Source organism: Zalophus californianus, chromosome 11 (assembly GCF_009762305.2).
Source record: "Zalophus californianus isolate mZalCal1 chromosome 11, mZalCal1.pri.v2, whole genome shotgun sequence".
NCBI classification, from domain to species: Eukaryota; Metazoa; Chordata; class Mammalia; order Carnivora; family Otariidae; genus Zalophus; species Zalophus californianus.
Window position 1 is genome coordinate 106,227,391 of NC_045605.1, and position 26,652 is coordinate 106,254,042.

Below are 26,652 nucleotides of genomic sequence, written 5' to 3' on the forward strand. Positions count from 1 at the left end.
CACCGTTCGTCGATCTTCACGTCTGGCGTCAGCAGGGGCGGGGCCAGCGGCACGCTGGCGTCATCAGAGCGCGCCGCACCCGGAAGAGACGTGGCAGCAGAGGGATAATCGGAGCGGCCCGAGGTAGAGAGCGCAGAGCGGGAGCTCGGGTGAGCGCGGTGCCTGTTCTTCCGCGCGTCGGGCCAGCGCTCGCGCCCGTCGGGACCGGTGCGGCGGTCGATCGGTAAACACGGAGAGAGGGGTCTGTGTTGAAGGTGGGGGCGGGGCTTGGAGGGGGTGGGGCTCAGGCGGAGCCCCTGGGGGCGGGGCCGGTGGTATCGGAGACTCGCCGGTGGAGGAACCTGGCTGGGGCGGGATCCAGGAGGAATGAGAGGTCACCGCAGGTGGGATTCGTTCGGGGGGCGTGGCCCGGAATGTCGCGGGGCAGTGGGCAGTAATTGGGGGTTGGGGCGATTATGAGAGGTGTTTAGGGGAGTGAAGAGTGTAAACGATCTGGGCTTGTGAGTTCGTAGTGGCGGACACCGCAACTTGGCTGTCAACTCAGACCTCTTCCTCAGGGTCGAATATGGGACTTTGCAAGTGCCCCAAGAGGAAGGTGACCAATCTGTTTTGCTTCGAACATCGGGTCAACGTCTGCGAGCACTGCCTGGTAGCCAATCACGCCAAGGTGGGGCCTTCAGGGCAGGGGCTGAGCAGGGCAGTAGGTGGGCAGGCGGTATTGGTTTTCTCCAACTCCATGAAGGGCCCGGGGCTGGAATGAAGCTCTCCTGGAGCTTTTGTGCTCGGCTCTATCTCCAGCCCTTAAGGCGGACTCTGGCACACTGCGTGCTCAGTAAATGTTTATTGATGGAAAAACGAAAGGATGAGTCTCCTCTGTGATGAGAGACAAAGAAGCAGCTGGACCTTGAGGAGATGGGCCCCTGTTGTGATCTCTCTCTCCCACTGCAGTGCATCGTCCAGTCCTATCTGCAGTGGCTCCAAGATAGCGACTACAATCCGAATTGCCGCCTGTGCAACATACCCCTCGCCAACCGGGAGACAACCCGCCTCGTCTGTTATGGTGAGGCCTGCCCAGCTTGGTGACCAGTTTCCAGGTCCTCTGTAAGCAGCAGGGCAGTGAGATCTCCCAAAGCTTGGGAGGCTGGAGCCCCAAATTCTAGTTCTGCTATGTTATTTACCTGCTGTGTGAGCTCAGGCAAGTCATTTTTTTCTTTCTAGGCCTCCGTCTTTTTCCCTAAAAATTAAAGCTCCTGGTTTCTTACCTGCCCATTTTGAGGGTTGAGTGAGAGCCAGTCCAACTGTGGGTATCATTTTGGCTGTGAGCAGTAGCTGGCTGGACCAGCAGGAAGCTGAAGGGATGAGGCTTTTGGACATTTAGGATCTGTTAATCATTCTAGTTAAACAGAGAGGAAGGGAGTTTCTCCAGTACATTCAGCTAAAAGAAGTCAGCAGTCACATGTATCATGACCTTGACCTGACTCTGGTGTAAGAGGCTTAACTCCACTTTTTGAAGGAGCTAGTGCAAAAGAGCTCCGCGTGTGTTTCTCAGTGTGATGAGCATGTGTGTATATATGCATGAATTTAATGTGTCTTAGGACTTTACATGTGTTAATTAGTGCGTTAGTACCTGCAGATGAGTGAATGGGTAAATGTGCGTGAATGTATGAACACAGGTGTGTTGTGGGGTTGCAGGAGCAGGTGTGGGTGACAGTGCTTGAGTTTTAGCAAATGTGAATGTATAGATGTGTATATGTGGGAGTTAGTGTGCCACACGTGGTGATACAGGGAATCGTTCTTGTATTTGATTATGTGTATACCAGCACGTGTACATTTGTGCGCATAGGTGTGTACATGCATACGTGTGCCTGTGTGCGTCTAGGAACTTTTTCTGAAACTGTTCTTAACTAGCTGTTAGCTCAAGGAGCTTGTGATGAGTGCATGTTCAGCGAGGACTCACTTTTAAGGGTTGCTGGCATCTTCTTCCCACCCTAGTGGGCTTCTCCCTTTTACTGTGCTGGGGTAGCATCTGCCTTGACTGAGTTCAGGTGGTGGTGGCCAAGAAGGCCGAAGTCTCAGGGAACACTGATGAAGTGGACCTGAGTGAGGACAGGAAGGAGAAGGCTGTGGGCTGTATGTGTGTGTGCATATATACATCCATGTAGCAGGCGGGGGGCTGTTGCTGGGCTAGACGTCCTAAGTGTCTTCTTCCTCATGCCTCTCCTCCCCTATTTCATGGGCCCTAAGACCTCTTCCACTGGGCCTGCCTCAATGAACGTGCTGCCAAGCTGCCCCGAAACACAGCGCCTGCTGGCTACCAGTGCCCTACCTGCAGTGGCCCCATCTTTCCCCCAGCCAACCTGGCTGGCCCTGTGGCTTCTTCACTGAGAGAGAAGCTGGCCACGGTCAACTGGGCCCGGGCAGGACTGGGCCTTCCTCTGGTGAGAATCTGTCTGGCTGTCTGTCTGTCTGTCTGTCTGACCATCTGCCCTGGGTCCCAACCTGGGCCAGATAGGTGCAGAGGGACAGCACCGGGCAGGCTGGTAACACAGGTTCCTTCCTCCAGATCGATGAGGTGGTGAGCCCGGAACCCGAGCCTCTCAACACTTCTGACTTCTCTGACTGGTCTAGCTTTAATGGTAAGTGGTGGTCTGCACTGCCCTTGGGGGCCCTTGCCTCCCTGCTCTGCTAACCACTCTCTTCTTGCTACAGCCAGTGGGACCCCTGAACAGGAGGAGATAACCAGTGCTTCCGCTGCCCCATCCTTCTACAGCCAAGTCCCCCGGCCCCCCACTTCCCCGAGCCGACCCGAGCAGCACACAGTGATCCATATGGGCAATCCTGAGCCCTTGACTCATGGTGAGCCAGGGAATGGTCCAGTCTAGAGGAGGATGGAAAGGAAGTGGGGTGGCTCATGTGGGGGGAGCTCAGGGTTCCAGATGCCCACCCGGGGGGCCCCCTCCTCACTCTAGCAGAGACATCACCTCCCCACAATTCTGAGATGGTCTGTCGGGCTGAGAGGGCAAGGACCTCCTGCCCTCCCCACTCGCCACCCTGCTGCAGGCCAGTTTCTCTGAGCCTGTGGATACCGGTGGCTCTGCCCCTGCAGCCTCAGCCCCAAGGAAGGTGTATGACACGCGGGATGATGACCGTTCACCAGGCCTCCACGGAGATTGTGATGACGACAAGTACCGTCGCCGGCCTGCCCTGGGCTGGCTGGCCCAGCTGCTCAGGTATGCACGGTCAGGTGGGCCCGGATGCCAGGAGCGGGGAGGAGAGGAAGTGAGAGCCAGAGGCCCTGGGCATGATGATTACATGATAGATAAGAGGGCCTTCGACTGGGTATCAGTAGTACCTGGGGTCTGGCTATGCAGAGAGGCCTCAGCTCGGCCCTAGAAGTCTTGAGTCTGCTCCACTGTAGGGCTGTTTCCTCGCCTGCTAGGTATCTGAGGCTTGAGGTTGGGCTCTTTGAGGCCCCTTGCTGCTCCAACACCACCTGAGCCTAGTGACTCTGCCATGCCTGACACATCCTAGTTGCCTCAGCTGGTTTGAGCTGCATGGTCCCCTGTGTAACGAGCAGGTGCAGGGATGAGCCTGGGCACCGGAAGCAGCAAGGCTCAGGAATGGCAGCACCAGGGCCAGAAGACAAGTGTCGTGTCTGGGGTTCCTCTCCGGGCTGACGGGCCGTGAGGGATTGAGAACCTGACCTGACTCGCCCCTTGTCCTCCGCAGGAGCCGGGCTGGGTCTCGTAAGCGGCCGCTGACACTGCTGCAGCGGGCGGGGCTTCTGCTGCTCCTGGGGCTCCTGGGCTTCCTGGCCCTCCTCGCGCTTATGTCTCGCCTGGGCCGAGCTGCAGCTGATAGCGATCCCAACCTGGACCCACTCATGAACCCTCACATCCGTGTGGGGCCCTCCTGAGCCCTTGCTTGTAGCCAGGCCAGCCTAGGACCCGGGGGCCTGAGGTAGGGAGGCCTGGGGACTTTTTTTCTGCTCCTCTTCTTCACGCCTGAGACACTAAGATCCCAGGTGCAGTCAAGTCCACTAGAGTGGCTGCTGGCTGGGCCTGGGGCCCCTGCAGGTCAAATGTCTGTCTTGACCTGCTTACCCTGGGTCTCCAGCCTCCCGCCCTCCTCCCCACAAAGGAGGTGACAGGTGGAAATAAACGACAGACTTTATTAAAACACCGAAGCCTCCTTTTCCTTCCCCCTTCTCAGCCCAGTCTTCAGGCCTCAGTGGTTCTCCTGACGGTACTGGATGGCCAGAAACTCAAGGGACAGGCGGTTGAAGAACATGGCTCCATTTAGTACTGAGCAGAGGAGGGAGCCCCTATCAGCATTCCCTGCCTACTATCTGCCATGTCTCAGGGATCCAAAGCTCCCCCTCCCCCTTGGCACAACCCCCTCCCCCACTCACTCAGGATGGTCAGGGCAAAGCACCGAAGAAACTTGTCATCTGTCATCTCAGCGTAGAGTGACCCCATGGCGGCCCAGCAGATGCTCATCACCTGGGAGAACTGTAGGCCCCATCCAGTGGGAGAGTGGCCCCCTGAGACAACAGTGGGGTTTCTATCAGTCCCTGGGCCTCCCCCGACCAGCCCTTGAGCCCCGGCCCCAGTCTACCATCAGGACAACTGTGTAGTGGAAGCTCATGCGGTCGTAGTGGTGGGTGACGCAGAAGTTGTGCACGTCGCTGGCAAAGACCCCAAGGTGTATAAGGAAGAGCATCAGGGCAGCTGCGGTGAGCACCATGCCTTGTGGGAAGAAGAGCACAGCCAGCCGGTCCCGCCACCGCATCGTGGTGGCCGCACAGACTCCAGTCCAACGGTGGAAGCTGAGCAAGTCAGCACTGTTCAGGAGAAGCAGCTGACCCCTCCGGTTCTAGAGCGCACGGTCTGGCGTCGCAGTGGGATATGCTAGAACCACGGGGACATAGGAGGGGACAAGATTCTAGAATACAGGCTGGTTCCAGCCAGTACAGGAGTGGTTCCTGGGGGGTCGGGGGAGCTCCAAATTAGGGAAGGTCGGATGGAGGGCTGAAGGTACAGAGCAGCAGGAGTGTTGAGGAAGGGACAGTGTCCCTTATCATCCTGCCTGCATACACACTCTGCGTTCTTGTGCACAGCTTCTCACTGACTCCGACTCTTCTCACTGAGTTGACCCCCCACTCCCCTGCCTCCTACCTACCACAGAGGAGGCACTGTGAGCACATTTCCACAGAGCCAGGTCTCAGAAAAATGGAAGGGCATGTCCTAGGTCCACAACAAGTCTTAGGCCAACGAGAGACTAGGTTTCGGATGTGTAGCTGGAGGGCATTCCCAGGTGAGGGGAGGCCTGGGCTGAATGACAAGCTCCAAGTATTTGCTCCGTTCCCGGATGGGGAGGAACAAAGTGAAGGGAAGGGATAAGAGCTTGCCCAGGGCTGTCCTGGGACCTTCCCCGTGCCCTCCCTAGGCATGGCCCAGACAGCAACGGACTTTTCCATCCTTCCCCAAATGTCCGAGGACCTGATGCTGACCAGCTTTCTCCTGTGCCACCTTTAAGCACTCAGCACTTCGCACCCATCACCTCTGTCCTTTCCAAGAGTCCCAGGTGAGGCTGGTGGCATAAATCCTGTTTTGCACACAAGTCCGAGGTACAGAGGAAGTGTCAGCCCAGGTGCCCACAGCCAATGAGTGAGGGACTCAGTACTGAAACTAAGATCCAGTTCTACCCGAGGCTGTGACTGGGCAGGGACACTTACAAGCAACAAGAAAACATTTCCTCCATACGTGGGAGAGGTGAAAACTCTAGGACTCTCAGCAGTATCACCCAGAAAAATGGGCAGAAATGGTGTGGAGGAACATGAAAGCTCCCAGGAACTAGAGTAGAAGAAGGATAACTTGAACTCAGCCACCCCCATGGCCTCCTTTCTGTCCGCCTGCCCCAGAAGTTAGATCCAAGGTCCGGCCAAGACCCTCGGTCTCCTGCCACATCCATGTTTACTGTCCAGTGTCATTAATCACAACAGTCCCTCAGACCCCCATTCTGACCCAGTATAGGGGTGACACCCCCCCATGCCTAGCCGTTGGCCCACTGTTGAAACCATTGTTCGCACCTCCGTTCTCGTGTGAATACAGATGAACTTTTTAGACGTTCGGGCTTCTGGCTCAACACCATTTAAAAATTACCCAAGTAGCACATGACTACATTCTTGTAAAAGATTTGTGTAATACACAGCGTACAGAGGAAAAGGCAATGACACCCCCACCCCCCGGGCTCCCACCTACCTAACAGAGGTAACCCCCTCAACAGTTTGGTGAGTGGGCATCTTTTGGGTCCCTTCTTGATGTAACTTGATGTACCTACATGTACATATACATGGATAATTTAGAAAAACATTCCAGAGAATCACCAAATGTCAAAGTATAATTTTCAAAAAGTTAAAAATATGATGCTAGATCTGGAATGAACATGTAACTAAGATGTATAAACCCAGCAGTGAGGGGTTCCCCCTCAGTAAGGTGGTAATGTGTCTTGGGGACCTGGATATGGACAGGCACTTAAAGAGGAATGTTAGAGGGGCATCTGGGTGGCTCAGTCGGTTAGGCGGCTGCCTTCAGCTCAGGTCTTGATCTCGGGGTCCTGGGATCTAGCCCCCTGTCGGGCTCCCTGCTCAGCGGGGAGTCTGCTTCTCCCGCTCCTGTGTTCTTGCTCTCACTCTTGCTCTCTCTCGAGTAAATAAAATCTTAAAAAAAAAAATAAAGAGGAATGTTAGAGTATGATTCTAGGTTAGACACAAAACTGGTTGATGTCCTACAGGACAATAAGAAATAGAACTTTTTAAGTTCTTTTTTTTTTTTAAGACTTTGAGAGAGAGTGAGCGCTCAAGCAGGGGGAACTGCAGAAGGAGAGGGAAAAGCAGCCTCTCCGCTGAACAGGGGTGCCCAATGTGGGGCTCGATCCCAGGACCCTGGGATCATGACCTGAACTGAAGGCAGATGCTTAACTGACTGAGCCACCCAGGCACCTCTGGAGTTACTTTTTCTACTAAATATAAATGTCTTGTATCCCTCCTGGACAGTATCTACTTGTAATATCAGCGTCTGAACATGAAATGGTAAATAGCAACATCAAATGCTCATTCCTGTGGGTAATTAAACAAGGCCCCAGGATGGCACTAGCAGGACATGCTACACTCTTGGTCTTATTTCCAGATTTTGGATAATTTTTCTTAACAGTATTCTACAACTTTTTTTTAAAAGATTTTATTTATTTGAAAGAGAGAGAATGAGAGATAGAGAGCACGAGAGGGAAGAGGGTCAGAGGGAGAAGCAGACTCCCCGCCGAGCAGGGAGCCCGATGTGGGACTCAATCCCGGGACTCCAGGATCATGACCTGAGCTGAAAGCAGTCGCTTAACCAACTGAGCCACCCAGGCGCCCTCTGCAACTTTTTAAAGTTTATAGACTTCTTGGAGTAGATAATCTTTATGCTCTTCATTTTTTAAAAAAAGACTTTATTTGACAGAGAGCAAGAACACAAGCAGGGGGGAGAAACAGGCTCCTCCTTGAGTAAGAAGCCCAACGTGGGCTCAATCCCAGGACCCTGGGATCATGACCTGAGCTGAAGGCAGATGCTTAACTGACTCAGCCACCCAGGCATCCCTATACTCTCCATTTTCATTTTCTTAAGATTATAGCATCATAGGCTGTCTCTGAACATCCTTTGGAACATAAAAGGAACATCTCTGAACACAGATTTCAGGGGTCGGCAAACTTTTCCTGTAAAGGACCAGATAGTAAATCATTTACGTTTTGCTAGCCATAAGGTCTCTGTTGCAACTACTCAACACTTCTGTTGTAGTGAAAAAGCAGGCATAGATAATATGTAAACAAAATGGGCCTGGGTGTGTTCAAATAAAATTATAGACACTGCAATATTTCATATAATTTCACATAATTTTCATATTTTATGAAAATTGTCTTGGGACACCTGGGGGGCTCAGTCGGTTGGTTGTCTGCCTTCGGCTCAGGTCATGATCCCAGGGTCCTGGGATCGAGTCCCTCATCAGGCTCCCTGCTCAGCGGGGAGTCTGCTTCTCCCTCTGCCTGCCGCTCCCCCTGCTTGTGCACTCGCTCTCTCTGACAAATAAATAAATAAATAAGAAAATCATCTTTTAAATCGAGATAGACATTAACATTACGTTCTTTTTTTTTTTTTTTCAAGATTTTATTTGTCAGAGAGAGCAAGAGAGCACAAGCAGGGGGAGCAGCAGGCAGAGGGAGAAGCAGACTCCCTGCTGAGGAAGGAGCCCGATATGGGACTCAATCCCAGGACCCTGGGATCATGACCTGAGCCGAAGGCAGACGACCAACCGACTGAGCCACCCAGGCGTCCCACATTACATTATTTTCAAGTGTACAACGTAATGATTTGGTATTTGTACCAAATTTGTATTCAAAATGATCACAGTAAGTCTAGTTAACATCTGTCACCATACATAGTTAACAAAATTTTTTTTACTCCTGATGAGAACTTTTAAGAACTGCTCTGATTATATGAATTGTACATAATTTTCACGTCATGAAATGCCATTCTTATTTTTTAACCATTTTAAAATGAAAAAAAAAAAAAGAACCAACACACCAGTCTTAGCTCACAGGCCAAATGAAAACAGGTGGTGGGATGTGTTCGGCCTGCAGGACCCCTGCCAAAGAATAATTAAACAAGGAGCTTTCCATTCCAGTACCTCCCCCCACCCTCCCCCACCGCCAGCCCATCACAAGTAATGTTTCAAGGACCACATGGATAAAGTCGTTTTCTCTGTTAAAACTTATCTTATCTCAACTTGAACTGCATTACCTGTCCAATTGAGCGCTGCACCTTGGTGAACACCTGCATCTTGTTGAAATCGGACACCTGAGAATTACCCTCAACATCTCCACCCAGGCCCTCACTCAGCATGTCCCACCAGTCACTGAAGATCTGAAGAGTCGGTCTTCTAAGCACATATGTTGAGGTGCTTGGGGACTTTAAAAAAAAAAAAAAAAAAAAAAAAGAAGGAGAAGCAGCAGCAGCTAGGTCTGGGGGAAGCCAAGTCTGAAGGCACACTCACCCGTGTCAGAGGACCGGCCCCGAAGAACACTGCGCTAGAGGCACCGCGCGCACTGTACGTGCCTCTAACCCTCGCAGCCTCCTCGCAGACTCCTGGGAGGTCAGCACCCCAATATTAGGAATGGGGGAAACTGAGCCGCTACCCGGGTAAAGAGCCAATGCCAGGATATCAGGCACACGCTCTCCGGCTCCACGGCTGACACTCCGTCCACGGCATCCAGGGACATATTCCGGGGTCCTCTGCGGGGGTGCGGGGTTGGGAGCCAGGACCCGCTTTCCTTCTGGGAGGGAAGCACCCCACCAGTTCCACTCAATCCTTCCGCTTCAGAGGCTGGGGAACCCAGGGCTCTCCCGGAACCTTTCGCTCGGGGAGGAAAGGTACGGGGGAACTCTAGTCTCGAAGGACCCAGGGCTGCAGGGGGACGTTTCAGCTGAAGGACTGCCTCGTTATAACAAGAACTTTATGGCTCCCGGAAGTGCCTCCTCCTGGTCCCCTTCCCAGCCTCACGCCCGTGGGCTGCAGTTGGAGCGATGGCGGCGGGAGCCGCTGGGCCTGGCCCGGGGTCTGGACCTGGGGACTCTCCGGAGGGGCCCGAGGCTGAGGCCCCGGAGCGTCGGCGGAAGGCGCACGGGATGCTGAAGCTTTACTACGGCCTGTCGGAGGGGGAGACGGCGGGGCGCCCCCCGGGGTCGGACCCCTTGGACCCGACGGATCTCAACGGGGCGCACTTCGACCCAGAGGTGTATCTGGACAAGGTGTGTGTGTGTGTGTGTGTGTGTGTGTGTGTGTGTGTGTGTGTGTGTGTGTGTGTGTGTGTGTGTGTGTTTTGGGGAACCAGGCCCCCGATACATTGCACCCTCAGATCACGCCTTCGACTTTGTTGCGGGGGTGAGGGAAGCAGGGGTTCCTAAAAACAAGACGACCCTCGGGCAGGAAGCAGGAGCAGAGCTGGAGTCTAAGGGGGGCATGGGCGGACTCGCACTGGCCTGAGGAGGTGCAGGGTGTGAGGTGTCCTGGGCTGATGTTCTGATAGGCTCGGGGCAGGGGGCGTGGCCCAGGCGCTGACAGGCTCTGGACTGGGCCCTGGCTGACTCTGAGCATTTCCAAGGCCGACAAACCCCAAATAGGGTCGAATCCAGTAACTCCTGACCTATGCCACTGATAGGCTCCACGTCTAGGATTCCTGACAAGGGTGGGATGAGGGTTTTCTTGCACCGAAAGCCGACCAGGTAGGGGCAAGCCGAGGGCCATGAAAGCCCACGTCCTGAGCACTAACATCCCGATTTCCTCCAGCTGCGTAGAGAGTGCCCCCTGGCCCAGCTGATGGACAGTGAGACAGACATGGTGCGACAGATCCGGGCTCTGGATAGCGACATGCAGACCCTGGTCTATGAGAACTACAACAAGTTCATCTCAGCCACAGGTGATTCCCACTGGGACACACCCTTCACAGTCCCGCTTACCTGTTGTCCTGTGTTGGGGAAACCAGCAGGGGATTTAGGGGGAGGAGACCCAGATTCTAATCCTTCCCTGACATTAATCCGCTCTCAGCTCTCAGAGTTTTTGTGGTTGAATGACTATAGAGGTAATAGCTGCTCCCAGAGGGTTGTTCTGAGGATCAAAGGGGAGAAAAAAAACAAAAGGAACTGACATGGATTTATCTGAACCACTTAGAAACCCTGACACTAAAGATGTCTCAGGAAGGGTTCATTTCTCTCATTAGTGGTAGCTTTCTTCTCTTGCCCACGCCTGTCTTGAGGGTGGGCTTTTCTCTCTCTTTCTCTCTCTCCCTCCCTTCCTCTATCCCTTTCCCCCTTTTAAAAATTAAGCGAAGAAACAGAAAATTTATGACGTTAAGGAACACAAAGATCATGTAAAGGTTTTTTTCCCCCCCTCCTGCCCCCTTTATTCTCTGTCCAGGACAGTGCTAGACAGTGTTCATCTATCATTCACACTAACTGCTGTCTTATGTTCGTGAAATGCACTACTCAGACTTTTGTGATAATTTTGGACCCCTGTATACTTAGTCCTAGAGGCAGATCTTCAGGGCCTACATGTGGTCCATGAGAATGTCGGGTGAACTCTTTTGAGGTTCATTTCAACATCTCTTACTCTTTTTTTTTTTTTAAAGATTTTATTTATTTATTTCAGAGAGAGAATGAGAGATAGAAAGCACGAGAGGGAAGAGGGTCAGAGGGAGAAGCAGACTCCCCGCTGAGCAGGAAGCCCGATGTGGGACTCGATCCTGGGACTCCAGGATCATGACCTGAGCCGAAGGCAGTCGCTTAACCAACGGAGCCACCCAGGCGCCCACATCTCTTACTCTTCTAGTGTCACAATGCTGGGTGCAGTCATTGTTCTTTTGTCTGATTTGAAGCAGGTCCAATGAGTAGGCATCTCTTTATTTGCTAATACCAGCATTAACCAGCAAGAAATCATAATTCTAGGGGCACCTGGGCGGCTCAGTCAGTTAACAGTCTGACTCTTGATTTTGGTTCAGATTGTGATCTCAGGGTTATGAGATGGAGATTGAGCCCGGTGTTGGGGCTCCATGCTCAGTGGGGAGTCTGCTTCTCTCCCCCCGTCTTTCCCTTTGCCCATCCCCCACCACGCTCTTTTTCTCTAAAATAAATAAATCTTTAAAAAAAATCATAATTTCTGAGCTATGAAATTTCTCACAGGAATTTTGCAAGCATTGCATTTTCCATTTGTTAGAGTTTGTACAGTTTTGACATTTAGCTCTTGCTTAATAAGGATGGCTTGTTATTTTATCTTTTTCCTGAGGGAGAAAATTATAAAGTGAGTGTTGGAATCAGGGGTTCTAAATCTATACATACTGTAAAGTCTTATATCCATTCATGAAGTATTCATTGAATGCCTCTTTTTTTTTTTTTTTTTGAGAAGAGCTGTTCTGCATATTGAGGATATAGCAATGGACCAGCTAGATCAAGCTTCTTCCTGCAGCCTGCATTCTAGGTGGGAGACAGACAAAAAATGAATACACAAAGGTGGTAGTAAGTGCTAGAAAAAGAAAATAGGGAGAAAAGGGTAACGTGTGTGTGGGTCTGCCTTTAGCTAGAGTAAGTATGAGAAGGCCCCTCGGAAGTGGTGACATTTGAGCAGGGCTTTGATGAGAACGAACCAGCCCTGGTGGGGGAGGAAGCAGCAGGGGTAGAGGCTCTGAAGAGAGGGCACATCGGGCCTATTCAGAGTACAGCAGGGAGTTTAAGGGGATTGAGGGAGGAAGAGAGTGGTAGGTGATAGGGTAGAGGGCTAGTGAGGGCCAGGTTTTGTAGGGACTTAAGAGTGGTTATGAGGATCCTGCTCTTCACTCTGACTGAGATGAAATGAGAGGAATGGGGTGGCCTGACTTTATTTTTTTTTAAGATTTTATTTATTTACTTGACAGAGAGAGACACAGCGAGAGAGGGAACACAAGCAGGGGGAGCGGGAGAGGGAGAAGCAGGCTTCCCGCGGAGCAGGGAGCCCGATGCGGGGCTCGATCCCAGGACCCTGGGATCATGCCCTGAGCCGAAGGCAGACACCCAACGACTGAGCCACCCAGGTGCCCCCTGACTTTTGTTTTAAAAGGACCTCTCTGTCCACTCTGTGGAGAATAGACTATAGGGAGGCAAGGGTGCCCGAGACCCCCATGAGGTAGCTGTTGCAGCAGTCCAGGCGAGATGCTGGTGGCATGGACCATGATGGCAGCAGTGGAAAAGGGGAAGGATTCGAGATTGTTTTTGAATTGCTTACTTGAAGGATCTGGAGTTCAGAGAAGGCGGGAACTCGAGGTACAGGGAATAAGAAGAGATCTCTGAGGGAAGATGTATACAGAGAGAAGAGAAGAGGTCTAAGGACTGAGCCCTGGGGCATCCTGACATTCGGAAGTATTGAAGAGAAGGAGGGTCTCATAAAGGAAGCAAACATTTGGGGAGGTTTGAGGGCAGTCAGGAGCATGGGTGTCTAAGCAGCCCCATGAAGAAAGCATTCCAAGAAATAGAATTGATAAGTTTGGGTGAAACATTAGTGTATGGAGTGCTTATGGATGGTGCCGAGAGAGGGAAAACGGTAGGAGCAAAGTCTTCCGGGAAAGGGGAGGGGATAGAACAGTGCATGGTTGAGGGGCTGGCCTTCGCCAAGAGCTCTTCTCCTATAGAAGGGAAAGCTGAGTGTGGGCAGAGCCAGTCAGGTGGGCAGATGCTGTGGAGTTTAGCCCTCCAGAGTGTATTACAGAATTTTGCCTTTATCCTTACTAAGCACTAAGCCAAGCAAGGAGTTCAGATATACGAGTGATGTGGCAGATTTGTGTTCTGAAAAGATCCCTCCAGCTGCTCTGGGAGGAATGGGTTGGAGAGGTGGCTGGAGGGAGGCCTTTTCACTAGTCCAAAGCAGAGATTTGGGGAGCTTATGTCAGGTTGGTAGTGGTGGAGATGGACAGTGATGGGCAAACTGAGAAAAATTTGTGGCAATATTGACCGGACATGGTGTTGAGGAGCTTTGGGTGTAAAGAATGACCCCAAGGTTTCAGCTTGACCACTGGGTAGTGGGTGTGGTGTTCAAGAAACCGGAGAAGATCAGGTGTAGGAAGAGGGACATAATGAGCTAGGGTTTTGTTTTTTAAACTTTTTTTTGTTAAGATTTTATTTATTTATTTGACAGAGAGAGACACAGCGAGAGAGGGAACACAAGCAGGGGGAGTGGGAGAGGGAGAAGCAGGCTCCCTGTGGAGCAGGGAGCCCGATGCGGGGCTTGATCCCTGGACCCTGAGATCATGCCCTGAGCTGAAGGCAGACGCTTAACGACTGAGCCACCCGGGCGCCCCTAGGGTTTTGTTTTGTTTTGGTTTTATTATTACTTCTAAAGGGGAGCCAGGCATGAAAGGAACCTGGAAGATCCTGTGGGGCCAGATCATGAAGGCCCTTGTAGACCATGAGAAGCATTTTGGTCTTTACCATAAGAACTCTAGAGATCCGGGATGCCTGGGTGGCTCAGTCTTTGCAACAACCTGTGCAAAGGCCCTGAAAGCGCCCTGACCAAAGCAAGAGCAACGGGATGAAGGGGGCAGGACCCGACCGCATAGGATACACATGAAGGGTGGCAAGCTTCTTCTGAGTAAAGTACATATTTTAGGCTTTGTGGGCCCTCTGGTTTCTGTACTCGACTCTGCTATTGTACCTAAAAGCCACGGTGGACATCAGGTGAATGAATGCAGATGGCTGTATTCCAGTGAAGCTCATTTACACAAATAGGTGTGACATCCAGGTTGACAGCAGCAAAAGTGCATTTGAAAATCTCCCTTCCATAAAAGCAACTAAAAAAAACCTGGCCAAAACAGTCAGAATCAACTTTTTTCAGAACTCTAGAAATTAACCAAAGGTTTGCAACAATCTGAGGAGCCCTGATTCAAGAAAAACAGCTGAATCTTGGTAAAAGTAGTGAATCTGGTGGGTTTTTTTTTACCCCCTTAAATATTTATTTATTTGAGAGAGAGCAAGAAAGAGAGAGAATGAGCAGGAGGGGCAGAGGCAGAGGGAGAGAGAATCTCAAGCAGACTCTGCACCGAGCCCAACGTGGGGCTTGATCTCAGGACCCTGAGATCAAAAACTGAGTCTGACACTTAACCCACTGTGCCACCCAGGCGCCCTTCCTGTAGCATTTTAACTTACTCACAATTTCCTCTCCAGCTCAGTTGTAGCCTTGAAAAATAACCCATTATTTCTAGTACTGGAGGGACCAGAGCAGGGCTGAGCTCTTTCAAAGACTCATGCTGAAAGAATTGTCTACGTAATCTATCTGGTGTCCTGAAAGACTCCACTCCATAGACTTGTCTTTATTTGACCTGGCCTTGAAGTTAACCTGGTACTAAAAGCCTCTCACCAGGGGGTGTTTGTCCACGATTACAGGCAATTATTATGTCTGCCTGAAGTAATGGATAATACTTGGGGCAAACAATAGACTAACTCAAAAGCTTAAAAGGGGAAAAGCTGAGGAATGAGACATCCATATTGAAAATTGAAAGTCACGTTAAGTAAGGTGGTACACATGCTTTTAAGAAAGACCAGAGAATGCCCTAAGGTCTCTCCACTGGCTCACTTTCGGGCTCTGCACAAGCAGTAAGTGGGGGCTAAGGCAGAGTTGTAAACTGGCTGAGTGTCTAAGGTATGTCCCAAAACACACACACACACAGCCCCTCAGCAAAAACTAAAGCGATTTACTGCTTCCAGTTATTTAAAGAAATCTCTGTTCAGTCATTAGCTGACCACTAAGCTAACCAAGTAAAGATTTCAGTGGCTATACACAACAAAGGATACAAACTTTACAGAATAGGTTCAGAGACTAATTGGTAGAGGTTTAGTAACTCAGAAAATAACTAAACAAACAATAGCATTAAACAGCAACAACAACAAACTCTGGGCAGGAGAGAGAAGCTGACTTCTAGATTTACCACGTTATATTATTTAATATGTCTGTTGTTCAACAAAACTTTTTGAGACCGGCAAATAAAGGAGAAAATCTGGCCCATACACAGGGAAAAAAAAATCAATAGAAACTGTCTCTGAAGAAGCCCAGGCATTAAATTTACTACAGAAAGATTTCAATCTGCTATATTTTTTAAAAGATTTTATTTTATTTACTTATTTGCCAGAGAGAGAGAGCACGTGTGTGCACAAGCAGGGGGAGTGGGAGAGGGAGAAGCAGGCTTCCCGCTGAGCAAGGAGCCCGATGCAGAATTCGATGACCTGAGCCGAAGGCAGACGCTTAACTGACTAAACCACCCAGGTGCCCCTAAATCTGCTATTTTAAAAAATATTTTATTTATTTGTGAGAGCGTGCATGTGTGTGCACAAGCAAGGGGGAGGGGCAGAGGAAGAGGGAGAGACAGAATGTTAAGCATGCTTTGCAGCCCAGCACGGAGCCAGAAGCAGGGCTTGATCCCATGACCCCAAGATCATGTCCTGAGCTGAAATCAAGTGTGGGACGCTGAACTGACTGAGCCACCCAGCTGCCCTGGGGTGGTATAGTCTTGTGTGAGTGAGTCCTTAACCTGTAAGATCTGACACTAACTCCAGGTAAATAGAGTCACAATTAAGTTAAATTGTAGGACACCCAGGTGATGTTGCAGAATTGCTTGATGTGTGGAAAACCCACATATATGGTGTCAGATGTGAAGTAGTGTTGGAGTATTGAGAATGGAGGAAACACACAGGGGTATCTTTTCTCCCTATGGACACCAAAAGCACAAATAACCAAAGGATAAAAAATAGGCAAATTGGACTTCATCAGAATTAAAGTTTTGGGGGTACCTGGGTGGCTCAGTTGTTAAGCGTCTGCCTTCGGCTCAGGTCATGATCCCAGGGTCCTGGGATTGGGCTCCCTGATCAGCGGGAAGCCTGCTTCTCCCTCTCCCACTCCCCTTGCTTGTTTTCCCTTTCTCGCTGTGTCTCTCTGTCAAATAAATAAATAAAAATCTTAAAAAAAAAAAAACGTTTTGTGGGGGTGCCCGTGTGGCTCAGTTGGTTGAGCATCTGACTCTTGATTTTGGCTCAGGTCATGATCTCATGGTCGTGAGATAGAGCCCCATATCAGGCTCCATGCTTGGCGTGGAGTCTGCTTGAGATTCTCTCTCTCTCCCTGCCCCTCCCCCTGCTTGTACACACACACTTTCTCAAAAACAATTAATAAAATCTTAAAAAAAAATTAAAGTTTTGTGTTTTAAAGGACACTATCGAGAAAGTAAAGGACAACTCACAGCATGGGAGAAGGTTTTTGTAAGTCACGTATCTAATAAGGGTCTAATGTCCAAAATACATGAAGAACTTTTACAACTTAGCACTAAAAAGGGGCGCCTGGGTGACTCAGTCATTAAGCGTCTGCCTTCGGCTCAGGTCCTGGTCCCAGGGTCCTGGGATCGAGCCCCGCATCGGGCTCCCTGCTCAGCGGGAAGCCTGCTTCTCCCTCTCCCACTCCCCCTGCATGTGTTCCCTCTCTTGCTGTGTCTCTCTCTGCCAAATAAAGAAATAAAATCTTAAAAAAAAAAAAACAACTTAGCACTAAAAAGACAACCCTATTTAAAAATAGGCAAAGGATTTGAATAGACATTTCTCAAAGGAAGATATACAAATGACCAATGAGCACGTGTAAAGATGCTCAACATCATTAGTTATTGGGGAGATGCAAATCAAAACCACACTGAGGGATGCTTGGGTGGCTCAGTTGGTTAAGCGTCTGCCTTTGGCTCAGGTCATGATCCCAGGGCCCTGGGATTGAGTCCCGCTTCGGGCTCCTTGCTCAGCAGTGAGCCTGCTTCTTCCTCTGCCTGCCACTCCCCCTGCTTTTTTGTTCTCTCTCTCTCTGACAAATAAATAAATAAAATCTTAAAAACCAAAAAAAAAAAAAAAAAAAAAACCCACAGTGAGATACCACTGCACACCCACTGGGATTTCCAGAAAATGGAATATAACAAATGTTGGTGAAGATGTGGAGGATTTGGAACTCTCATACATTACTGGTAGGAATACAAAATGGTGCACCTGAAAGTAGTTTGGCCATTCCTCAAAGACCTAAGCACAGAGTTAGCATATGCCCCAGAAATTCTACTCGTGGGATATACTGAAGAGAACTGAAAACATGTTCACACAAAAACACGTACATGAATGTTCATAGCAGCATTATTCATAATAGCCAAAAAAAAGCAATCCAAATGGCCACCGGTTGGTAGATGGAGAAACAAATGTGGATTCATACAATGGAATAGGACTCAGCCATAAAAAAGTATGACATACTGATTCATGCTATAATGTGGAGAACCTTGAAAAGGTGCTAAATTAAAGAAGCCAGGCACAAAAGGCCACATTTTGTATAATTCCATTTATGTTAAATGTACAGAACAGGCAATGCATAGAAACAGAGAACAGGTTAGTGGTTGGCAGGGACTGAGGCATGGGAGAAGTAGGGAGTGACCACCAAGGGTTATAGGGCTTCTCTTTGGGGTGATGAATGTTCTGAAACTAGATCGTGATATCAGTTACACAGTCTTTTTTTTTTTAAGTTTTATCTTAGACTTTAGTTTTTTTAATTTAATTCAATTAATTGGGGGCACCTGGGTGGCTCAGTTGTTAAGCGTCTGCCTTCGGCTCAGGTCATGATCCCAGGGTCCTGCTCAATGGGGAGCCTGCTTCTCCCTCTCCCTCTGCCGCTCCCCCTGCTTGTTCTCTCTCTCTCTGTCAAATAAATAAATAAAATCCTTTAAAAAAATAAATTCAATTAATTAACATATAATGTATTATATGTTTCAGGGGTACAGGTCTGTGCTTCGTCAGTCTTATATAATACCCAGTGCTCATTACATCGGTTATACAACCTCGTGAATGTACTAAAAATTCCAAAAACCACTGAATTTTTTAAAAAGATTTTATTTATTTGAGAGCAGAGTGAGAGAGAGCAAGAGCACATGAGTTGGGGGGGTACAGAGAGAGAGGGAGAAGCAGACTCCGCTGAGCAGGGAGCCCAATGCAGGGCTCAATCCCAACCTGAGCTGGAGGCAGACGCTTAACCGACTGAGCCACCCAGGTGCCCTCAAAACCACTGAATTTTATGGTATGTCAGTTATAGCCCAGTTAACCTTAAACCTTAAACCTTAACCTTAAACAGGGATCAAGTCAGGCTTGGCCTCTAGGCTGTACTTTGCCAACCTTTAGCCTTGACATTTAGTTTATGTAATAATGCATTTATCTGTTTCAAAACTGGAAAGGTCTCAAAAGGTACAGTAAAAAGCCTCTTCTCATTCCTTTCCCCAGGCAATGACAAAGGAATCTTTAACAGTAAGCTTTATTGAGGATTCACAGATATACCAAAAAGTACACAGGTCACAGGTGGCCAACTCCATGAATTTCCCAAATGGAACACGTCTGTGTAGTCAGCACCCAGGCTGGCAAGGCTCCCTCCAGCCTCCTACCAGTTACCACCCACTCCTCTCCCAAGCTAGTATCTTGGTGTCCAAACAGTTACCATCTCACTCTAATAAATAAATAAATAAATAAATAAATAAATAAATAAATAAATAAATAAATAAATAAATAAAATCTTTTAAAAAAAAGGTCATCTTTTGATTTTGCTCATGGTAGTTTTAGTGGATCAAACAGTTTTATTAATCTCCTCTTTGATGGCTTCTGAGTTTGAGGTATTGTAGAAAGAACTTTCCATCCCTAATATTATTTAAAAATTCTCCCTGATTTTCTTCACATACTTTTGGAATTACATTTTTTTGAGAGAATTTTTTTTTTTTTTTTAGAATCTGTTCATTAGAGAGAGAGTATGAGCAGGGAAGAGGGTCAGAGGGAGAGGGAGAAGCAGACTCCCCGCTGAGCAGGGAGCCTGATTCAGGGCTCGACCCTAGGACCCTGGGATCATGACCTGAGCCCAAGGCAGATGCTTAACTGACTGAGCCACCCAGGCGCCCCCATATGGATAAATTCTGTTTTTGTAGCAAATTATTCATTTCATTCAAGTTTTTAATTTCTGTACATGGAATTGAGCAAAGTTTTATCGTGATTATTCTAATTTGTGTATTTGTGATTATTTCACCCCTTAATTTCTTATTTCCCCCCTTTTAAAAAATTAGCTAACATTTTGTAAATGTTTTTATCCTTTTTTTTTTTAAGTGATGCTGATCTTTGATTTATTAGTTCTCCCATTTAAAAAATGTATTAATCTTGGGGTGCCTGCGTGGCTCAGTTGGTTAAGCATCCAGCTCTTGGTTTTGGTTCAGTTCATGATTTCAAGGTTGTGAAATCAACCCCCACGATGGGCTCTGCACTTGGCATGGATCTGCTTGAGATTCTTTCCTGCACCTCTCCCTCCCCCACTCGCACACTCTAAAAATAAAATTAAATAAATAAATAAATTCCTTTAAAAATGTATTAATCTCTGCTTTTAGCTTTACTAATTCCTTAATTATGCTTTTTTGATTTGTATTTTTTCTAACTTCTTGAGTTGAATGTTTATTCTAATTTATTTATATAAAGATTTAAAACAGATTCCCTCTGAACATTGCTCTAGCTATATCCCATAGGTTTGATCTATAGTGTTTTCATTGTTATATGGGGCACTTTGTTTTCGATTTCCCTTTTGACCCAGTAGCTGATTAAAAATGAAGTTTTTTCTTCCCCAAATGATGGGATCTCTTTGCTTTGTAGTTTTGTTATTAATTTCCAGTGTAATTGCATTGTGATAAAAAAATGCTGTCTGTACAATTTCAGTTTCTTGTCTTTGTAAATTTATTGAAATTTGCTTTAAGACCTAATATGTGGTAAGGTTGTAGTGTTTTCTATGGAATCTGAAAAGAATTCAATATAAACCAAATAGGTCACCCATATTAGTTCTTTAGATCTTCTGTAGCTTCCCTTTGCTTTTTGCCACTTGATCTGTCATGGATTGATGGAAGTGAATTAAAGTCTCCTATGACAGATGTTTCTGCTTCATCCTTGCTTTCCTTCATGAATATATTTTTAAAGTAATCTCTACACCCAACATGGGGCTCAAAGATTCATGACTCTGAGATCAAGAGTCACGTGCTCTACTGATTGATCCAGCCAGGCAGCCCTCCTTTATGAATATTGATGATAAGTTCAGGAGTAGAGTTAGGGAAATCATTTGGGAAATGTTGGTCATAGTTGGACAAGAGATGATGGTGGCTTGGAAACAAAATGTTGGAGGCAGAACTTACAGGACTTGCTGATGGACTAACTGTGGGGAAAGATAAGAATAAAAAGGAAAGATAAAAATAAAAAATTACTCTGAAAATGGCCAGGAGCCAAGATGGAAAAATTTAATGAGGGAACAGTTTTGGGGAATTCTGTTTTGGACACGTCATACTTGAATAGCCTATTTGCCATCCCCATCAAGGTGTTAAGTGGGTTGTTAGGCTGGGCTTCAGTCAGTACTGGAGACGGTAATGTCCAAGTCACCACAGCCATGGGACTGGATGAGTGCCCTCAGGGAGGGGGAGAGCAAAAGGCATGGATCTATCCCTGTACTCTGCAGATTTGTAGGGAGTTGGCATTTGCTTGTATTTTCTTCGTGAAGTATGAAGCCGAGTCACCAATTGAGAGTTGGGGGCATGTATTGGAGTTTTAAGGACTATGGAGAAAATGTTATTTTAGAAAATGGGAAAGCAACGGGTTTGGAAGGATGGAGGAACTTGAAGTCATAAATATAAAGGGAGGCCAGTTGGCATGATTTTGTGGCTCAGCTTTAGCTGTTTAGGTGCACGGGGTGGATGGCTTGTTGGGCTTAACCTGCCGTAAGGTTTCACTAGCAAGTAATAGAAGGAGGGGGCAAGAGAGGCAAGGGGGCTTGTAAATGCCTGATGACCGATGACCCTGGTGGCAGGTTAGAGATGCTGGGGAATGAGTAGGGAATTGCAGCTGTGAGAGGTGTTAAAAGTAGTGACACTGTGCTAGGGTCACTCGGTCTGTAGTTCCTGGAGGCCAAAGGACTGTTAGGGTGGGTAGACAGGGTGAATGATCAGAAGGTGGCGAGGCTTGAAGCTGAGGGCAAGGAGAGGGTGGCAAAGATGGGGCAGAGGGAAGGGTGGGTGGAACTGGGGAGGTTGTGAATGGAGAATCAAGAAGGTCTGAAGCCTCGTCCAAATGGATGTTCTTGTCCACAAGGAGGTGACAGTGAGCAGCAACTGAGAGGTGTGGCACAGAGGACAGTAGGGATGGCAACAAGAGAGGTGTAGTTTGATGGCATGGTCTTCAAAGAAGCTGGGGTCTTAAAGGGGAGAAGAGTAGAAACTATCTAAAAGTGTCAAGGGGCCAGCCTCTGAGGTACTGGGTGTGAAAAGAACTGTCTCCTTAGGCAGGTTTCCCTTAAGACAAAAGGGAAAGGACCCTTCAGAGAGGGTTGGCTGTGGTCCAGAAGGTGGAGTGAAAGGGCTTGGGAGGTCTAGGAAGGACATAAGGGTGTCTCCTCTGTGCCAGGCAGTGCACTGGATACAGAGGATGCCCCTCGGAAGAAGCAGACAGGTTCCTGCCAAGTGCTCTGTGCCCTCCTTTGGCATCTTCTGAGTGCAGGGACTGTGGCTCATAGGCCTCTCCCCACCGTAGCAGGGCACACAAGGGGTGCTCAGAAAACGTGGCTTTCCCTCCCATTTACTGTGGCAGCCCCTTCTGCACTGAATCATCAATGTGACCCTTGAGGAGCTGGCTCAGGAGCATTTGGGAAGGAGGCCTGTGCCTGTGCACGTGCCTGTGTGTGTTGAAGGGTAGGGAGGGAGCATTTGGACCCTGCCGCAAGCTGAGTGCTGCCCCTGTGCCAAGTCATCTCCTTTGCCCTCTCCCGCTCCCTTGTCCTCCCAGACACCATCCGGAAGATGAAGAACGACTTCCGGAAGATGGAGGACGAGATGGACCGGCTGGCCACCAACATGGCGGTGATCACGGACTTCAGCGCGCGCATCAGCGCCACCCTGCAGGACCGCCACGAGCGCATCACCAAGCTAGCAGGTGGGCCGGGTCCTGGAGCCGGTGCCGGAGCGGGCCACCGGGGGCCCTGGGGCTCACACCGCCTGTCCCCGTCCCCCAGGCGTTCACGCGCTGCTGCGGAAGCTGCAGTTCCTCTTCGAGCTGCCCTCGTGCCTCACCAAGTGCGTGGAGCTGGGCGCCTACGGGCAGGCGGTGCGCTACCAGGGCCGCGCGCGGGCCGTGCTGCAGCAGTACCAGCACCTGCCCTCGTTTCGCGCCATCCAGGACGACTGCCAGGTCATCACGGCTCGCCTGGCTCAGCAGCTGCGGCAGCGCTTCAGGTGAGGCCCGGAGGCCCTCACCCACCCCGCCGGGGTCCTGGGCCGGCCAGTCGCGGTGCGCGCCCCACCCCACCCCCGAATTCTGTCAGCCTGTCCTTCACCGCCACCTCCCACCTCCCAGGGAGGGCGGCTCGGGCGCCCCCGAGCAGGCCGAGTGCGTGGAGCTGCTGCTGGCCCTGGGCGAGCCGGCGGAGGAGCTGTGTGCCGAGTTCCTGGAGCACGCCCGAGGGCGGCTGGAGGCCGAGCTGCGGAGCCTGGAGGCAGAGCTAGGGCCTTCCCCTCCCGCTCCCGACGTCTTAGAGTTCACCGATCATGGAGGAAGTGGCTTCGTGGGTGGCCTCTGCCAGGTGGCCTCCGCCTACCAGGAGCTGTTTGCCGCCCAGGGCCCGGCGGGTGCCGAGAAGCTGGCGGCCTTTGCCCGGGAGCTGGGTGGCCGCTACTTTGCGCTAGTGGAGCGGCGGCTGGCACAGGAGCAGGGCAGCGGCGACAACTCGCTGCTGGTGCGGGCGCTGGACCGCTTCCATCGGCGCCTGCGGGCGCCTGGGGCCCTGCTGGCCGCGGCGGGGCTGGCCGAGGCTGCCACGGAGATCGTGGAGCGGGTGGCCCGGGAGCGCCTGGGCCACCACCTGCAGGGCCTGCGGGCCGCCTTCCTGGGTTGCCTGACTGACGTGCGGCAGGCTTTGGCTGCACCTCGCCTGGCTGGAAAGGAAGGCCCGGGCCTGGCCGAGTTGCTGGCCAACGTGGCCAGCTCCATCCTGAGCCACATCAAGGCCTCTCTGGCAGCTGTGCACCTCTTCACGGCCAAGGAGGTGTCATTCTCCAACAAGCCCTACTTCCGGGTATGGCCTGCCTTTGGGCATCCCCCTCCTTCCCCCCCCCCCCCCCGCCTTATTCTGGGCATTCTTTTATTTATCCTAGAGTTTGACAGCTATCAGGGCACACAGTCCTTGCCCAGGCACTCTGGATGTGGTTTCAGGCTGTCACGAGGAAGGCTGGCACAGCCTGGAGGGGAGGGGAAGGCTGGGAGGGCATCTGCCAGCAGGGTCCCCAGCGCTGGTTTTGTCCCTTTGCACTCCACACCCACCCCCCCACCAGGGGAGCTGCTCTTGGGTCCCGGACTGCAGGATGGCGCTGTCCCTTGGAGAGGGGCTAGGGCATTTAGGGTCCCAGAAGAGGGTCACTAGCAGCCCCTGCCTGGAAGAGGGACCTGCTGTGTATCTGGGGCCCTCCTCCTCACAGGGCGAGTTCTGCAGCCAGGGTGTTCGCGAGGGCCTCATCGTGGGCTTCATCCGCTCCATGTGCCAGACGGCTCAGAGCTTCTGTGACAGCCCTGGGGAGAAGGGGGGCGCCACACCGCCTGCTCTGCTCCTGCTTCTCTCCCGCCTCTGCTTGGACTATGAGACAGCCACCATCTCCTACATCCTCACCCTCACCGATGAACAGTTTCTCGTGCAGGTGAACCACTAGCTCACAGCAGGGGCGGGGATGGTGGTCCCCCATGGACAGTGCTGTCGTGGTCAGACCCAGGCCGGCTGCCTAGGCCCAGCCCACCTTCCCCTGGCCCAGCCTGTGCCCCGCTACTGCTTGGCAGGGGCCCCTGAGCTGCCCCCGGCCCTCACTGTCTCTCTGTCCTCTGCGCCCCTGGCTCAGGACCAGTCTCCAGTGACACCCGTGAGCGCACTGTGTGCAGAGGCCAGGGAGACGGCACGGCGGTTACTGACCCACTATGTGAAGGTGCAGGGCCTAGTCATATCACAGATGCTGCGCAAGAGTGTGGAGACAAGGGACTGGCTCAGTACCCTGGAGCCCCGGAACGTGCGTGCTGTCATGAAGCGGGTGGTGGAGGACACGACGGCGATCGACGTGCAGGTGCGACCCCCCGGGCTGGCCAGGGGGTCCTCATGCCTGCTGTGGGCGTGGGGGCGGTAACCCTGGGAGGATCAAGACATCAGGGCCTGCGTCTGTGGCCTCGTTCCTCCTCAGCCCTGACTCGGGGTGTCATTGCCCCCATTTCACCTATGAGGAGACTCGGGTCTAGTCACCCAGGAAACCAGGGCGGGCAGGGCTGCCACTGCAGATTGGGCCTCAGTACCAGGTCTTGTGTCCTGCCTTTGCCCCACGCCCCCACTTCTATGAGTAGTGACCAGGCGCCAACCAGATACTAGGTCCCCACTACCCTGTGATTCTCGTAATAAATGAGTTTGTAATTTAGGGTGTCCTGGGCCCTCACCCTGGGCACCTGGTGGGCTGGAGGTTCCCCTTGCTCTGGCCTCCTTGCAGTGCCTCCTTCCACCACTAGGTGGGGCTTCTGTACGAAGAGGGTGTCCGCAAGGCCCAGAGCAGCGACTCCAGCAAAAGAACCTTCTCTGTGTACAGCAGCTCTCGTCAGCAGGGCCGCTATGCACCCAGCTATACACCCAGGTCTGGCTGGCCAGGGTAACCCCAGGGGGAATGGACAAAGGAGGGTGGGGGCACAGGGTGGGCTCTGATTGCTTGTCTCCTCCACCATCCAGCGCCCCAATGGACACTAATCTCTTGAGCAACATCCAGAAACTGTTCTCTGAACGTATTGATGTGTTCAGCCCTGTGGAGTTCAACAAGGTCTGAAGTCCCCAGTGACCCCACCTTCCAGGGGCCCTTGGGAAGGGAAGCAGTCACACACTGAATCAGGGAGCCTAAGACTCTGTGGGCTGTTCCTAGGAGGGAATGGTCATCCAGAGCCCCACCATCACCATATTCCATGGCCCTCTGCCCCGACCTTGGTGCACTCCCAGCCTGGGTCTGGATGCACATCTAGAATGCCTCTTTGGCTCTTGTCCTTGTCACAGGAGTCTGGGTCCTCCCCAGGGATTCCTGTCCACACCACAGTCTCTGCCCCAACCCAGCCCACAGTCTAGGACCTGGTGTTCTTTTGCCTCTAACTCAGCAAGTCTCTCCCCTCCCCGTGTCAGGGCTGACTCCCAGCTCTGCTTCTGATGTCATTGGGCCTTCCCTGTCTGTTCTCCAGATGATGGTGCCAACACCGTGTCTGTCGCTCCCTCTTACAGGGGTCCTGGGACTTTTACACCCCATCGCAGCTCCTGGCCTCTTACTGTCTCTCTGGCCTCTGCACAGAATGTGGGTGCCCTCGGGGACCCAGCGCCCCTTCCAGCACCCCTTCCAGCACCTGCTGTCCCAGGGCTGCATTCCTGTACCCTTGCCCGCAGGTATCGGTGCTGACTGGCATCATCAAGATCAGCCTGAAGACGCTGCTCGAGTGCGTGCGGCTGCGCACCTTTGGGCGCTTTGGCCTGCAGCAGGTGCAGGTGGACTGTCACTTCCTGCAGCTCTACCTGTGGCGCTTCGTGGCCGATGAGGAGCTTGTGCACCTGCTTTTGGATGAAGTGGTGGCTTCGGCTGCTCTGCGCTGCCCGGACCCAGTGCCCATGGAACCCAGTGTCGTCGAGGTCATCTGCGAGCGTGGCTAGGCCGGGCCGCTGCCATGCATGGGCTAGTGCAGTCGCCCTACCCCCCCGCCCCAGTCCCCTGGTGTCCCTGCGTCCGCTGGCCCTTCCCCTCGGGCCTCAAGATCCGCCAATAAAGACGTGTTGTCTCCTCCTCCCTCTTGCTTGCGGGGGCGGGGCTGGCTGGGGATGGAGTTGTGAGGTGACTCCGGAGGCGGCCGCGTCAGACCCGCCCCCCAAACCGATTGGCTGGAGTGTGGGCCCAGGATGGGCCGGGGGTGGGTCCACTTAAAGACCTAGGGACTCGAG

The 26,652-nt window shown here is 51.2% G+C and overlaps 3 protein-coding genes across 6 annotated transcripts; 2 read left to right on the forward strand and 1 right to left on the reverse strand.

Annotated features, from left to right (window-relative positions):
* Nucleotides 1-62: 62 nt before the first annotated feature.
* On the forward strand, nucleotides 63-4,188 carry ZFPL1 (zinc finger protein like 1). Of its 3 annotated transcripts, none has more exons than XM_027579134.2 (8): nucleotides 63-223; nucleotides 558-667; nucleotides 949-1,060; nucleotides 2,245-2,438; nucleotides 2,564-2,636; nucleotides 2,710-2,856; nucleotides 3,107-3,230; nucleotides 3,730-4,188. In XM_027579134.2, the coding sequence occupies exons 2-8, from the start codon at nucleotides 566-568 to the stop codon at nucleotides 3,914-3,916; spliced, it is 939 nt and encodes a 312-aa protein (XP_027434935.1). In that variant the 5' UTR covers nucleotides 63-223; nucleotides 558-565; the 3' UTR covers nucleotides 3,917-4,188. The 3 variants fall into 3 exon arrangements, with proteins under 3 accessions (XP_027434935.1, XP_027434936.1, XP_027434937.1); XM_027579135.1 differs by lacking the exon at nucleotides 63-223 and adding an exon at nucleotides 295-383; XM_027579136.1 differs by lacking the exon at nucleotides 63-223 and adding an exon at nucleotides 357-383 and having other exon boundaries at nucleotides 545-667.
* TMEM262 (transmembrane protein 262) lies at nucleotides 4,166-9,604 on the reverse strand. 2 transcript variants are annotated; one of them, XM_027579137.2, is made up of 5 exons: nucleotides 9,091-9,604; nucleotides 8,838-9,005; nucleotides 4,618-4,910; nucleotides 4,412-4,511; nucleotides 4,166-4,304 (listed from the first exon to the last, which is right to left on the reverse strand). In XM_027579137.2, the coding sequence occupies exons 3-5, from the start codon at nucleotides 4,789-4,791 to the stop codon at nucleotides 4,228-4,230; spliced, it is 351 nt and encodes a 116-aa protein (XP_027434938.1). In that variant the 5' UTR covers nucleotides 4,792-4,910; nucleotides 8,838-9,005; nucleotides 9,091-9,604; the 3' UTR covers nucleotides 4,166-4,227. The 2 variants fall into 2 exon arrangements, with proteins under 2 accessions (XP_027434938.1, XP_027434939.1); XM_027579138.1 differs by lacking the exons at nucleotides 8,838-9,005; nucleotides 9,091-9,604 and having other exon boundaries at nucleotides 4,412-4,502; nucleotides 4,618-5,129.
* Nucleotides 9,594-26,497, forward strand: VPS51 (VPS51 subunit of GARP complex). Its single transcript, XM_027579128.2, has 10 exons — nucleotides 9,594-9,845; nucleotides 10,384-10,513; nucleotides 22,455-22,601; nucleotides 22,681-22,900; nucleotides 23,022-23,739; nucleotides 24,140-24,355; nucleotides 24,551-24,769; nucleotides 25,200-25,321; nucleotides 25,414-25,501; nucleotides 26,107-26,497. Exons 1-10 carry the CDS (start codon nucleotides 9,621-9,623, stop codon nucleotides 26,365-26,367), a joined length of 2,346 nt encoding a protein of 781 aa, XP_027434929.2. The 5' UTR covers nucleotides 9,594-9,620; the 3' UTR covers nucleotides 26,368-26,497.
* Nucleotides 26,498-26,652: the final 155 nt, after the last annotated feature.